This window comes from Lagenorhynchus albirostris, chromosome 7 (genome assembly GCF_949774975.1).
Source record: "Lagenorhynchus albirostris chromosome 7, mLagAlb1.1, whole genome shotgun sequence".
NCBI classification, from domain to species: domain Eukaryota; kingdom Metazoa; phylum Chordata; class Mammalia; order Artiodactyla; family Delphinidae; genus Lagenorhynchus; species Lagenorhynchus albirostris.
In genome coordinates, this window is record NC_083101.1 from 28,758,540 (window position 1) to 28,774,574 (window position 16,035).

The 16,035-nt window shown below is 34.4% G+C and overlaps 1 protein-coding gene across 1 annotated transcript in view; it reads right to left on the reverse strand.

Annotated features, from left to right (window-relative positions):
• Positions 1-15,197, reverse strand: part of SMC2 (structural maintenance of chromosomes 2) — a 50,315-nt gene extending 35,118 nt beyond the window's left edge. Inside the window, exons 1-12 of the mRNA XM_060153365.1 lie at positions 15,030-15,197; positions 14,254-14,403; positions 11,917-12,039; positions 11,260-11,298; positions 8,496-8,606; positions 8,245-8,289; positions 6,735-6,968; positions 6,355-6,504; positions 3,158-3,391; positions 1,561-1,720; positions 933-1,050; positions 37-175 (exon numbers count right to left, since the gene is read on the reverse strand). Of these exons, the coding sequence (XP_060009348.1) occupies positions 37-175; positions 933-1,050; positions 1,561-1,720; positions 3,158-3,391; positions 6,355-6,504; positions 6,735-6,968; positions 8,245-8,289; positions 8,496-8,606; positions 11,260-11,298; positions 11,917-12,039; positions 14,254-14,403; positions 15,030-15,197 (1,671 nt within the window). The remainder of the gene's footprint in view (positions 1-36; positions 176-932; positions 1,051-1,560; positions 1,721-3,157; positions 3,392-6,354; positions 6,505-6,734; positions 6,969-8,244; positions 8,290-8,495; positions 8,607-11,259; positions 11,299-11,916; positions 12,040-14,253; positions 14,404-15,029) is intronic.
• Positions 15,198-16,035: the final 838 nt, after the last annotated feature.

Below are 16,035 nucleotides of genomic sequence, written 5' to 3' on the forward strand. Positions count from 1 at the left end.
GCAATTATAGCTTTTCTTTCATGAAAATCAATTTACCTCTGTGTCTACTACAACATTGTAGAGTCGGTCCCCAGCCACCAATTCTAAAGCTGTGGTTGCAGAAGTATCTTTCACACTAAACAGTGAAGCTACAAGTCCTTTCACACAATTTCTATTCCAGTTCTTCTCTGGATCCCTAAAACAGAAAAGTGGACAAAAATTAATCTTAGATAAGAAAATAGAAAAAGTTGTACTTTAGTAGTCAAGAGCTCTTTCTGACAATAAAGTAATAGCACAAGAATCATATAGTTTTAATGGAACAAAAATTTTCAAATGTCTCAGATGACTAGCCAGCTACAGGCATACCTTTTATTGTGTTTCACAAATACTGCTGTTTTTTGTTTTGTTTTGCTTTTTACAAATTGAAGGTTTATGGCAAGCCTGCACTATCAGCTGATAGTATTTTATAGTAATAAAGCCTTTTTTAATTAAGGTATGTACATTGGTTTCTTTACACAGTATGCTACTATACACTTGACTATTGTTTTAAAATCAATTGAAAGATCTTTCAGTATATATTTTTTCAATGTAACAAAAATAACTTTGATGTTCTAATCTTTGTAATACATATATTAAGTATTCATAAAAAAAGAACCATAGAGTAAAACAAACTGTAAAATGTTAATGTTTACAGTTATTTGATATTAATGATATAATAACTTTAAAGGAACTTTCCAACTGAGATTAAATTCCCCTCATTTTGGTTTTAAGATTAGTGGCATTAGTAGCCTTAAATTTCACAAGAATTTCCCCTGCCTACAAATCTGAAACATTCAATAAACACATTTAAGGAAAATGTATCAATTAAGGAAAAGCAGCTTACAATAATTTTCATACAAAAATATATCCTGGTTATTACCATGATGTTAGAATTCAATGTTTAGCTCTCTTACCTGTAGGCAAATCGAAGATTGGGAAATCTGGCCAAGAGAGCTTCATATGTTTCTTTCAATCTACTGATATCACGAGATAGCTGCCTGTGCCTTTCCAGAAGGCATTCCTCCTTGTTTTCTGAACAATAAGTCATAAGTAAATTGAAACCAAGTTTTAAAAACTCAAATATTCTACTGCTTTAAGGAAAATATTAGTAACCTCTATTTCCAAAGCATTTCTAAAAGCAAAATACAAACTTCTGGTAAGTATTAAAAAAAAGCATGCTTGACATTCAAATTTCTATCAAGTGTCAAGTAGACATATTTCCAACACATAACACCATTTTCATGCCAAGAAACAACATATGAATTGGATACCTACTAATGTAGAAATATATAAATAACATTTTTGAGTTTTCAAGTGGCACTTTAGAGTGACTAAAGCAGGAAATTCTCAGTATTGAGCTTTCAAAAATTCAAAGGGTTGATTTATACTTATTTTTTGTGACTATATTTATAAATAATTCCTATACTAATACCCACTAATATTAATGGGATAAAATATTTCCTACTTGCTATTTCCTTTATTTAAGGAAGTTTCTATCAATAATCACTACTTCCTAATGATTTAACATCTTTAAAGGCCAACCTTCATAATTTAGCTTTTTCATTTCGGCTTCAAGTTTTTCTCTAAGTTTCTTCACAGCTTCTAAAGCTTCTTGATCCTTCCTATAGCCACCATCCATCTTCTTAATTTCTGTTTGTTTAGTCTTTAATTCTTGTTGGGCATGTTTCAACTTCATCTGAGCCTATAACAGAAAAATGTAACAGACTATATGAGGCAAACAGTGCTAGTGATAAAATGGCCACAGATTCAGATTGCTTTAAGAGACATCAGCCTTAAAAATGTAACTGTTTGGTCACTTGGATCAATATCTCAATAGATCATTTCCCAATGTTTTCACCTCAAAACACTACTCAGAATATAAATGAATAAAAGCTCCAATCATTAAATAATTTGCAATTTAAGTCCATATTTTTAATATTTATAAAACTGATATCAATGAGCTCAAAAATTATATCAAAGAATAACTATCATTAGCTGGTTAAATTAAAAACAAAATAGAAAGCTATTTCTATCACTTTCTTCCCTCCTTTTCCACTTAGATATGCATGTTTGTATTTATGTATATTTGTGTTGTATAATTAACTGTACAACTGTACTGAACAATGAGAAATAAAATTATACAGGAAAAGGAAGCTAAACTGACAGAAAAATTTAAAAGCTATAAGTCTGATATTTAAATGCTAGTTTATATAGTTGAGCACTATTCCTTAAAACCATGAACTAGTATTCTAAGATCTAAATGACTGTATACTTCCTTTAAAACTGAATGGTGGACTTTTCCCAATATAAAATAAGTTAACAAAAAAAAACTGACCATCACCTTTTTTGTGACCATAATCTTCGAATGAAAAAGTTGCAAATATATAATAGAAAACCTTGAATGGGATTAATACACACACATCTGTGTATATTTTTAAAGATGAGTCCTCCATTAAAAAACAAATAAAAGAATGTGCGTGTGTATATATACATTTTTTCTTTCTGCCATCAAAACTCCTGCGTTCATAGGACTTCTAAGCTGCACAACTATCTAAACAAATATGAAAACCATTTTATAGATCGAAAAGCCATTGAAGATTATGAAATCAGAGTAGGGAAACCAAAGACTGGAATGGGGGTAAATGGGAGGTAGAGATACTTCCAAGGAGGATACTACAAAGTTTCAGAAACAAAGTTTTAAAGAACTAAGTGTGGTGGACATAGAAATGAAGACATTTTTGTTTTCCTGTTAAAGCTTAAAACTTCAATTTTATGTCAATAAAACAGCAAAAAGATGAAAACAAACTAACCTCAAATATTCCATACAATGCTGAAAGCAGAACAGAGCATTTATGGCACTTATAATTTCAATTAATCTATAAAGGTATTTTACGTTTTATAACATCTTAAACTAACATTGTCAACAGTTAGCAATCAACATATTTGAATTTCATTGTTTTAGGTGCTAAAGAGTGACAGAATATAGTAAACAATAAAAAGTTCCTTGATATTGATCTGATTATTTTCAACATTTTATAACAACTGCCAAAGCATAATGTGAAGGAGCTTCTCAAAAAAAAATGAAAATAAAAAAATTTAAAAAAACTGCAATCACGTAGTGCTTACTGTCTATATTTACCTGTTTGGCTTCTGTCTGAACTTTACTTATGTCATTTTTACAGGCCATCATTTGACCAGCAAGAGTTGCTTCTGCTCCATCTTCATTACTGGACAGGCCAGCGGAAACAGCATTGAAGTGCTGCTGTGCAGCAGCCAAAGCTTCAGCATCTTTATTACTTGCTTCTTGAAGGGCACTCAGCCCATCTGTCATCTTTTTAACCTCTTTTTCCTTTGCTGCTAAAGTTTTAGAATCCTTTAGGAAGAGTTTCAGATTGGAAAGTATTATATTTTAGAAAACCATCCATTTTCTTAAACACATATACCTTTATGTCATCAAATTTCACAGCAATTTGAAGTGAACATGGTAATTTAACCATCATAACTTTATACTTTATTCCCATTTTGAAATTCAGCCTTTCTCAGTTTTTAGGATAAATGTACCTCTTATCCTAATAATACTTTCATTCCATATGTTATAGTTAAATCTGGGAGACAGTGAACTAAAACATCATTGCAAATTTAAACAAACCACTTGAAAAAACTAAAAATCAAGTTCTAAACCTATAAAATTGAAATAATAACCACCCTACCCAAAGCTTCAAAGTAGAGATTTTAGGATTAAGAGCATGAATAGGAAAATATAAGCTATTAAAGGCCATAAATTTAAGTGTTAAATAATTATGGGAACAGCATTACTAACACTTAACACCTTTTAAGTTCTAGTAACCAAGTATCTAATGCTATGTAAGATACCAGCACTGAAAGAAAAAAAAAAGAAAAAAAAAATCTAGTCATATTTACATGAAAGTGACCAGAAATTTTGGCTCACTTAATTCATGATTCATTGGATATTTATTAGATATGTACCAGGCATTATTCTAGACATTAAAGACATAGGGTCCTCAGGGAGCCTACATTTCTAAGGTGGAAGACATAGTAAACAAATAACTAAAGCAAGGTAAAGGGACAAGAAATGATGGGACTACTGTTTTAAGAATGATGAAGGAAGGCGTTTTGTGATGATATTTTGAGCAGAAACCTAAATGAAACAAAAGGAGTGATCATGCTAATACTAGGGGGACAGCATACTTGGCAAGCTCTGAGGAATATGCTTGGGTGTTAGAGGAACTGTGGTTGGAGCACAGCGAGCAAGTGAAAGCAAGGTAGCTATTAAGGACACTACTAAGTATCCCTCCTGGGAGGTGATGGGTTCAACCAGGTTAGCAGTGAAGGAGGTGTGAAAAGTGGCTGTATTCTGGATATACTTTTAGAGTCAACAGAATTTGTTGATGAACTAGATACCATAGAGTTTGAGAGAAAAGGGAAAATTCAGGACTCCAGGTTCTGGAGTGAACAGCTAGGTTAATAGTGGTATCATTTACTTACATGAGAAAAATTCAGTAACTCAGGCAGGTTTGGGTAGGTAGGGAAAATTTAAGAGTTCTATTTTGGTTATGTTAAGTTTTAGACTTCTAAAGTCATCCATATAAAAATGTCAATTAAATAGCTTGACAAATGAGTCCTTCAAAGAAGGAGTCAAGGCTAATTATTGATTTGAAAGGCATCAATATATAGACGGTATTTAGGGCTATAGGGCTGGACGGGATCACCTAAGAAATGAGTGTATATAAAAGAAGTCTGAGCACTAGCCCTGGGGCATGCCAGCATATGTATTTTGATTTGTATTTTCAACCTGGATTCAAGGTTCATATATTCAACTATCAAACCAACATCTCTACTTAGATGTCTAACTGGCTCCTCAAGCCTATTATCCTCCACTCAACAAATGGTAACCATATTGCACACTGTCAAAGACAAATCTCTGGAGTTATCCTTCAGTCCTTTTTCACAGTCAAAAACCAATCTGCTGGCACTACTTACAACAGCCAAGACATGAAAACAACTTAAATGTCCATGGACAGAGGAATGGATAAAGATGTAGTGTGTATGTACACACCCACCCACACACAATGCAATATTACTGAGCCATTAAAAAGAATGAAATAATGCCATTTGCAGCAACATGGATGGACCTAGAGATTATCATACTGAGCAAAGTAAGTCAGAAAGAGAAAGACAAATACCATGTGATACCATTTATACGTGGAATCTGAAACATGACACAAATGAACACATCTACGAAACAGGAAGACTCACAGACATAAAGAACAGACTTGTCGTTGCCAAGGGGGAGGTGGGTGGGGAAGGGATGGGTTGGCAGTTTGGGACTAGCAGATGAAAACTATTATATATAGGATGGATAAACAACAAGGTCCTACTGTATGGCACAAGGAATTATATTCAATGTCCTGTGATAAACCATAATGGGAAAGAATATGAAAAAGTATATACATATAACTGAGTCACTTTGCTGTATAGCAGAAATTAACACAACATTGTAAATCAACTATACTTCAATTAAAAAAAAAATCTACTGGGTCTGTCTGCTGGACCTAACCTTAAAATACACATAAATTCCCACAACTTCTCTAATATCCCAACTTCTATAGCATTTATCCAAGGGCTATCACCTGGACACCTACTACCTGGATTCCCTGCTTCTTCCATTTATCTTTAGTTTATCCTCAAAACAGCAATAGTCCTATTAAAATATTAAAACATCATGCTTCTGCTCAGCCAACTCCAGCAGCTTCCCATGCCAGTCAGAATAAAGGTCAAAGTCCTTCACATGTTTTGCAAAATCACATGTGATCCTACACCCCATTACCTTTCTGCATTTCTACTAGTTAGTGATAACCAGCTACACTTATCTCTTTACTTTTCCAGTACCTTAGGCACTTGGGGCAATTGCTGTTCTTTTGCCTGGAACATCTTTCCCCACAGCCTCCCAATTTATCTACATTGTTCTCTGACCTCCTACAGGTCTTTAATGAAATACAGCCCTGCCAATGAGACCTTCGATGGCTACCCAATTTAAAATCCCAAACTACACCCCCGTCCCCTATACTACAACCCTCTCCACTGCTTTATTTTCTCTCCACATCAGTTATCACTATATAACATATGATATTTTTCACTTATTTATCATCTTTATCATCATTTCCCTCACTGGAACAAAGACCCACAAGGTGTTTTGTCCATTGCTACATCCTACCCCAAACAATTACCCTTGATCCATAGTAGACACTCAATAAATATTAACAGAATGGATAAATGTATACTACTAGAATTAAATTACACTTCTCGTTTGCTTACCTCTACCATATTTTTTTCCAGCTCTTTGCGTTTATTCTCTTCACTTGCCAGATTTTTCTTCTTGAAATCAAAGGCACTCTGAGATTTAGTATTAACTCGCTGAGCTTCTGCAAGAGCATCTTCTAAAGATCGGAGTATACCTCCAATTTCCTATAATCAAATGCACCCAGTTCAATCAATGTACTTAAAAATTTGTTCATGATGCCCTTTTCTTGTATAATTTCTACATAAATTATTGACTTTTATAAGCTATTTCATTATTATACTTTAAGAAATCGATACAGAAGACAATGCCCAGTAAATCCTAAATAGTTATTGTATAATATATAATTTAATATCTTTTTCAGAGTGTATATTCTATTCTTACATATATGCCTAACCTTATCTTTTCTTTTTTCCAACTCTTCTATTTCATGACTAAGTGCTTTTATTTTTTTATCATTTTCAGACAATTCTTCTTGAAGCTTCACAATTTTATCCTGCATTTCTTTTAACTCCTCAGCTGAGCGTTCTTTGGTATCTTCAGCCAGCAAAAACTGATAAGCAATATATAAACGACTCAAATGTTCTATTTCTCTCATTAGCTTTTGATACTCCAAGTAGGAAGATCTTTCCTGAAAGAGAAATCACCAGTAAAGTATAACTCAAAATTCATATTTTTAAACAAATTTGGAAAGAATCAAAATACAGCAACATGTATACAATTTCCCATTACATGATATAATGGATTTTGTCTTAAACTGAGTGATCATGGATTATAAATTTTAGAAAGCTTTAAATAACATTAGAACTACGGTTAGATAGCATAATACCATCTCTAGTGAATGTGGTTATTTCTTCTCAAATATAATCAGGCAGTTGGGATTAACAAAGAAATGCAGACATAAGATTCACAGACTGGCAGTAATAAGAAGTCTATATAAATACAACCTACACAACCATGAATGATGCACTATTAGATGTACTTTGTAGTAGTATTACCAAGATGCCCACGCAACATTCATTCATGTAACTATTTATAAGTATTTGCTCACACATTACTAAACTTGATTCCCGTTAGGACCTACTGGGACAAAGTAACAAAATAACAAAAAGTTCCTAACTTGAAGAAACAAATTCAGGGTGATTAAATGACCACTCCATATTTTTAGATTTAGAAAGAACTTGTCAAAATCAAACATGACATCTAGGTTTAAACTCGTGATCTAGTGTTTTCTACTAAATCATACATACAAAAGGCAGAACCTTCAAGATCACAATTTTTCAGTTTTTCCAATAATGTCTATGCTACTATATGGATTCAGAAGAGAGCTTGAGAAATATCAAACTTTAATGAACATTTAATAAATTCCTAAATACATAATTTAAAACCAATGTGCTATAAACACATTCTTTCACTGAAACACTAATTACAATGTCAGAAGCTGCAAAGATTATAGAGAAAACAGTCATCTGTTTCAATACCTTTCGTTTACCAATTGCCTTGACAGCAGCAATTATAATGACAGCCCCCTTTTATCCGAGAAGTTATTCACGCTACCAAGAAAAGTCACTGAGAGGGCCAAATATTTATGAAATATTATTCCATTCAATTCTAAAGGTACAGGAAAATTTAGACTTCTCTTCAACAAAGAATTAAAATCTGGCATATTTTCTGAGATTAAGACAGGCAATCTATTTACAAAACCATTATGACTTAATAGATATGAAGTACACTGTCCTCTACAAGCAGAAGGCTAAGTATGGACTACCAACTCTAACGCCTTATCTCATCCGCCAGAATAATTCCTGAGAAGTGGTACACATTTCATCCCCATGTGTATGATCGTCGATACATCACCAATTTTGAGAAACATTCTAGCTGGCTGTCCTCACATATATAGTACATACCTCTTTTAATTTCTGAATGGTTGGAGTAATTTCTTCTTCAAGTATCTGGAAAATAAAGGAAGATCATATTTTTCAGTATGTGAAGTACCATTAAAGAAATTTAAAAGGGAGAAGTAGGATGTAAGACTAAGGAAAACTGAACTAAGGCTGGGCGGAGCGGGGGTGTGGTAGAATTTCCCTTTTTACAGCAGAGAAACTCTAAATGCAAAAGTACTCTCTTCTCTCAAAATATTTTATATAAATTTAATTACCATCTTAATTTCTTTCAGCTTAGCCTCCTTTTTTTCTATAGTCTTCTGGGCAGCTATCTTTTTGTATTCATACATCCTGGTTCCAGCTGCTTCTTCTATCATGGACAAAATCTGGAAAGACGATTGTATTCATGTTTTAAGAATCCAAGACAATGAGTCTCATTGGAATTTACATTAAGGATATTATTTAATGCCTTAACCTAAGTATCTTAACAAAATTATGGATCATAAAAGTTAAGTACATAAAATTGTGCATATTAGCTAATAACCCTAACATTCAAGAAACATTTCTGGCCTTCACTCCAATTCTAAAATCAAACTTTATGCCACGCTGAGGTTCCAGAGTGCATTTCCTTTAAAACTGAAGCCAGTAATTCCTTCCTCCGCTTTTCCTTCAAATATGAGTCTTAGAAAAAGTAAAGGCTAACAACATTCAGTTTTCATTTTAGAAATTTCTACTTAAAATTGTACCAAGTAAGACTTCAGCCATTTTGTTCCTACAAGGATGAAGCATGGCCTAACGTCTGCATTCCAACTGTGGCACATGCTTTAAGAACTTGGGAAAGTAACTTAATTTTCTCTGTGCCTCTGTTTCTTCTTCTGCAGAGTACTGATAATATCTCACAACATTGCTGAGAAGTAAACATGAAGTAAAATAATTCATGAGAAGTACTCTGAAAAAGGCAAATATTAATTACAATTTTGTAAGTAGGACAATTTTGCTAGCACTCCTTTTTCAGAAGCTTCTAGTCACCATCAATCCCTATCTCAAGAGGATTATTTCTCTGAAAACCATTTTGATTTCTATGTATTTGACAGGTTTTGAATTAGAAGTTTTCCCTTAAGATGTTATCTAAAGAAAATAAGCATGACCTCTGGTCAAACCAGACTAGTATTATCAATTATCAGTCGTCTTCTTAGTTCTTCTCCATAGAAAAAAAATACCAAAAGAGCTTTTGCTCTTATACAAAACATTCATTCCTTTGTACCAACTCTTCTCAAGGGGGCTCTAAGAGTAAATTAAGTCTTAATGTCCTAAGCAATCCATTGTATGTAATGAATTAATTTCACTCAAATCTTTTTCTATAGGCTGACATGGAACACCAGTTGAGAAAGGCTACTTTATAGAGGCAAAATTTCTTTTAATACTGTATCGGGCACATAAAATTCCTAGACATCAGCCTTGGCAATGATTTTTTTTTGGATTTGACACCAGAAGCAAAGGCACCCAAACCAAAAGTAAACAAGCGGGACTACATCAAACTAAAAAGCTTCTGCACAGCAGAGGAAATCATCAACAAAATGAAAACGCAACCTACTGAATGGGAGAAAATATTTCTAAATCATATATATAAGCGGTTAATAACCAAATACACAAAGAACTCATACAACTCAATAGAAAAAAATTAAATGAAAAAAATGTGCAGAGGGTATGAATAGATATCTTTCCACAGAAGACATATTTGTATGTCTTCTGTGGAAAGCAAGTACATGGCAGCAAGTACATGAAAAGATGGTCAACATCACTAATCATCAGGCAAATGTAAATCCAAACCACAATGAGATATCACCTGTCAGAATGGCTATTATCAAAACGACAAGAAATAACAAGTGCTGGTGAGGACGTGGAGAAAAGGGAACTCTTGTGCACTGTTTGTGGGATTGTAAATTGGTGCAGCCACTATGAGAAACAGCATGAAGTCTCCTCAAAACATTAAAACTAGAACTACCATATCCAACAATTCCACTTCTGGACATTTATCTCAAGGAACCAAAGACACGAATTTGAAAAGACATCTGCACTCCCATGTTCACTGCAACATTATTTGCAATAGTCAAGACATGGAAACAACCTAAGTGTCCACTGATGGATGAATGGATAAAGAATATGTGATATTTATATATATAAATAAATTAAATAGAGTATTATTTAGCCGTACAAAAAGGAAATCCTGCCATTTGTGACAGCATGGGTAGGGCCTCGAGGGCATTATGCTAAGTAAATTAAGTCAGACACAGAAAGACAAAAACAGTATAATCTCACTTCTATGTAAACTCTTAAAAAAAAAAAAAAGTGAACTCACAGGTACAGAGAACAGATTGGCGGTTGCCAGAGGTGGGGAAAGGGTGGTGGGCAAAATGAGTACAGGCAGTCAAAAGGTACAAACTCTAAGTCCTGAGGATGTAATGTATGCCATGGTGACTACAGTTAGTAATACTGTACTGCATATTTGAAAAGTGCTGACAGAATAAATCTTAACAGTTCTCATCTTAAAAAAAAATTTTACCTGTGTGGTGACAAATGTTGAGTAGACTTATATCATTTTGTGATATATACATATATTAAATATATGTATATATATATAGAATCATTATGTTGTACACCTGAAACTACTTTATGAATTATATCTCAATTAAAAAAATAATTTTTTAAAAATTTTGCTTAATAAGGTCCTAAGACTTTTCTTTTACTTCTTTTAAGGATTCTCATTTAATCCTCAGAACAGACCCTGAGGTAAGGATTATTAGCTCCAATTTATGGATGAGGAAAGTAAGGCTCAGAAGGTTTGTTACATAACTTAAAAAAAAAACGGGGCACAGTGTTAAATATTAAAAAACAAAACTATTTCCTCTACTTATCATTCTTAAATGTTTCCAAGAGTTTTAATAATGGAAAAAATTATGTTAAAAAAAATTGATTACCTAGAAGATTAAGACAATATCTATAATTACTATTTTTACTGTCCTTAAAGAGTACTCTTACCTCTGGAGGTTTCATATTCAACACTTTTGTAATTCGGCCCTGAAAATAAAATTGGCAAACTTACTATGATAATAACAAAATACAGAAAGAATAACCTAAGACATACATGTTTATCTGCACTGAAGCTGTTGTATCCTAATACACCAATCTTTTGGGAGTTATTTCTTCCACCTACATGAAAAGATGTTTCTTTTATTATAGTTGAGACCAAAGGTAGCTTATAACTCTAGAATTTTGTTACCCACTTTCTCATGAGTGATACAAATTACATGTTATTAAATGATACAAAGTTAACTCGACCATATTTCCGAAACAGTTAATATTAATGATGTAGAAGTTTCCAATTCTAAGACAGGTAAGTATATAAATTAATGTTAGCATAATTATTGAACATTTCTTGATTTTTTGGAACAATGGCCCTCCAAGATAAGTCAAAGAAAATTACTTCCAGACATTCTTCAAAATTCAAATGTATATAATATACTAGACCACGTAAGTACAAAAAACTAACCCACATTTCTTAACAGGTGCCCAAACAGCAGGCTAATAGTAAAATAAAAAATGAAAAATCCAAACAGAAGCACTTCTCTTATAAGTTAAAAAATAAAAGATGTCAAAACTATTATGAAAGAGATATAAAGACCACAAACGAAATACCTGCATGATGAGAAAGTGAGGGTTGTTAACATTAAGGCCAACAGAACAAAAGAGATCCTGTACTCTGGTATTGTTTGCATTTACTCCATTGATTAAATATTTATTTCTGCCACCAATAACCACCTAAAAAGGAAAGAATTTTAAAAGATATAAATGAACACACACATCTTGTGCTATGATGATAAATTCCCAAATACATTATTTTTCATGTTTGTTCTGTCCAACTAATGGTAAACAAAATCAATATAGGGTAAATAATAAAGAAAGTGTGACATGGTCAAAAAGAATATGAGACTGAGTCAGGATAATTGTCTTCTAATCCAGGGACTTTTACTAACTAGTTACGTAACCAAGCACAAGCCTCCTAACCTCCCCTGCAGTGGATTAGGTCTCTAAGGGCCCTTCTAGCTTCATGGTTCCAAGTATGTGTAGATTGTAGTTTCTATCCCTGATCACCCTCTTTCTACAATTTTCCATACTCAGAGGTTAAGCCCTCTTCCTCCCTTTTGATTTCCAAAGGAAAAGAAGTCAGATACTGAAAATGAAAGGCAAATAGTTTAATATCAATCCCTGTCAAGATGCTAAAAGGGATTAGTAAAAGACAGGACTGGTAAATACTTGAAAGAAAAAGAGTAACCATGGAACTTCGGCATGGGTTTAATAGGAACAACTTATACTAGATACCAGCTTGTTCACACTCTACTACAGCACTTGCATTATCATTTTTTGGGTATGATTGTCTCACCCATATTTTGAGGTCCTTAAAGACAAGGTATGTTTCTCATTCTTTCTATCTGTATTTCCCAGTGCATTATTTAATATTTAATAAATATTAAATAAATATTAATTCACTCCTTTTCCCTGACAGGATTATGAGGGTGGTAGATCACTTATTAATATATTTGAACAACAGTCCTAATTTACCCATAAGTAATTTGAGACAGTCTTTATAACAAAATTATGGTGAAGATACAGGCATATGGATTGCATGAGGACAGGAATTTGGGGTAGATTAGTAGCAGACTTACTTAAAATCCTTAAAGGGTTATTATTTGATAGATGCTTAATGACAGAGAACAGGATTCTGTCCCAATCTAGTCAATCCCCCGCCCTTTTTTTTTCAACCAGAGGCTTTCATTAAAATAGAGAGGGAGGGCTTCCCTGGTGGCGCAGTGGTTGAGAGTCCGCCTGCCTATGCAGGGGACACGGGTTCGTGCCCCGTTCCGGGAAGATCCCACATGCCGCAGAGCGGCTGGGCCCGTGAGCCATGGCCGCTGAGCCTGCGCGTCCGGAGCCTGTGCTCCGCAACGGGAGAGGCCACAGTGAGAGGACGGCGTACCGCAAAAAAAAAAAAAAAAAAAAAAAAAAAAAGTAAAATAGCGAGGGAAATCTAAGTTACATAATGCTAAGTTGGAGAGTAAATGCGAATTAACAGAATTTTTTAAAATAAAATTTTGACAAACTGAAAATATTGACTATAATAAAAAAAGATTTTAAGGGACAGATGTAAGGTCCTCCCTTGGTTTCAAAAACCTGCTTAGATACAGAACTGGCAGTATGTGGCTAAGTAATAACACATGAACAATTTACAGTGATTTTTAGTAAATCAGATATGAATTCACAACGTATCATGAACTCTCCAACATCATATTGAGAAAAATAGAAGTAGAGTACTTAAAATGAAAGAAGCAACAATTCTGCTTAATCCTGTCGTAGCTAGACCAATTCTGGTATATGTAATTTGAGATGCCAAGCATTAAAAAAAAAGATATAAAAAACTGGAGCAAATTTGTATTCAATTCAACTGAAAGACCTATAAACAACTAAATATCAATTGAAAGACCTAGAGAGTTAGCTTAGGAAACAGACTTACAGAACACTTAAATATTGAAATACGGAATAAATTAGATTTGCTCTTGATGCTCTCAAGAAAATGAGGATTAATGTGTAAAACTTGAAGACAGCACTTTGGCTCAATATATAGGAATACATTTCTAATTAGACCTTTCCAAAAACAGAATGGGTTACCTGAGAACATAGAAAGATCCCAAGAGCTACAGATGTTCCAGCACAGAGAGAGAAGACTCAAGTGTGGTTCAAGATTTAAGCATGGTTGAGTGCTTGGACTGATGGATTTCAGATCCCTTTCAATCCTCTTGGTACACGGCGGAATTTGCATGATCAAAATTTAACATAAGGAAGATATTCTTAAGGAATCTAGTCAGTATTTGATCCATCAGTTTTGCTCATAAACTTTCTCACTCCAGTAGTCACATTGCCAAAATGCACATCAGACCTGCAAGTTTCTAGGTAACCAAATATTTAGTAGCCACTCACCTGCCTTGTTACTGTAATTTCATCATGAATCTCAAATCCTAAAGGACTCTGCTTTTTGTCAGAATTATCAAAGGTGATTGACACGGAGGCTTTGGTAATACCAGCCTGCCCATTTTTGTAAACTAAATCTTGTAAATTAGAAGCCCGAACCTAAAATAAAGGAAAAGTTTCAGTTACAAAACCCCATACTACGCAAAATAGCACTAAAAATGTGCTTCTTGCTGTCGGAAAATCACCCATGTAGTATCCATTAAGCAGCCAAGGATAGGCAGTGGCATTCATAAGCAAGAAGAGCAAAGAAAATGGGTAACAACCTGAAATGGGCACCTTTCTCCATAGGACTTTTTCAACCTTAAAGAGAACTGTTTTCTACTCATTTCTTAACAAAAGCTCATTTGAAAGATTTAAGGAAAGACAGTGTCTACGAATTTCACTATTCATCCAATCCCATTAGAAGGTCCTGAAAAGACATTATAATGGGGGGGCGGGGGCAGGGATGGGGTGAGGGTACAACTCTGCAATGAGAATGCCTGAGTTTCAGTGTTGCTCCAAACATCTTAAGAAGATGAACCTTAGGCAACTCCTCTAAGTTTCTATTTTCTCACCTAAAATATGGAGTAATAATACCGACCTTTAAAGGACTGTGGTGAGGTATAAGATATTTCACATAAAAATGCAAATGAAGAGGATACTGGCAATAGTCTCTAAGTGCAATGAGGATTCCCTCGAGGCTCCTCAAACTTAAATTCACATAAATGAGAAAGTTTACACTTTACCTGAGACAGGTTGGAGATACCCAGCAAAAAGCAGATGGAGTCCAATATGTTGGATTTCCCACTACCATTTAAACCAGTGATAGCATTGAAGAGGGGGTCAAAACCATTGACTTCAGTCCTCTGAGCATAGGACTTGAATCCCTCAAGAATGATTGACTTAATGTGCATTTTCACTACTGACTCCGACAGGCAAATCTCTGCTAGAAATCAAGCAAGCCACAAAGCAGTTCTGTACAAAACAAATAACAACACATAAGTGGAATGTAAAACTGGAACCATAATAAATGTAGAAGACTGAAACATAAGAATGACAGCTCTATAGAAATAAAACAGCCACTTGCCAAGCTACTTCCTCTGATGCAAAGGTATCTTTCTTTAACTTAAAAATATACAGGCGTTAGTCTCTAGTTAGAACTTAATTAAACCATTAATTCAACCTGGAAGCCAACCACTTACTTCTCCAGGCTTATCTTCCACCGTTATCATACTTTAGGTAACGTAGGCTGATTATTTCACACCGCATCCCCTTTGCCCATAATGCCCTTCTCCCGGATACTGGCATGGCTCACTCTCCATTCCAACACTCACGTCTTTGCTCAAACGTCACCTAACTGGGGTCCTTCCTGACTTCCCTATATAAAAGAGCACCTCTACCCACCCCCTCGCTCCGCTTCCTTTTTCCTTCATTGCACTTAAAGCTGACACTAAACAGTACTTATTTACTCGTCTATCCAACCTATCACAATGTAATCTCCGTAGCATCTTCGCCTACGTCCACCGCTGTATGCCGGAATAGTCCCTGACTCGAGGGCGCGGGATGGGGGCGAGGGGGGGTTCGTAAATATTTATTAAATAGATAAACCCCACATAAAGAGATGAAGCTTTTTGCTTTCACTCAGGCTCTTTCCTCGCCTCACCAGGCCTTTCTGTCAACACTTCCTCGCCCTACTTCAATGGCAAGAACTAGCCATTCTGCCAGGAACCCCTTAGAACTAACTTTAGTCTG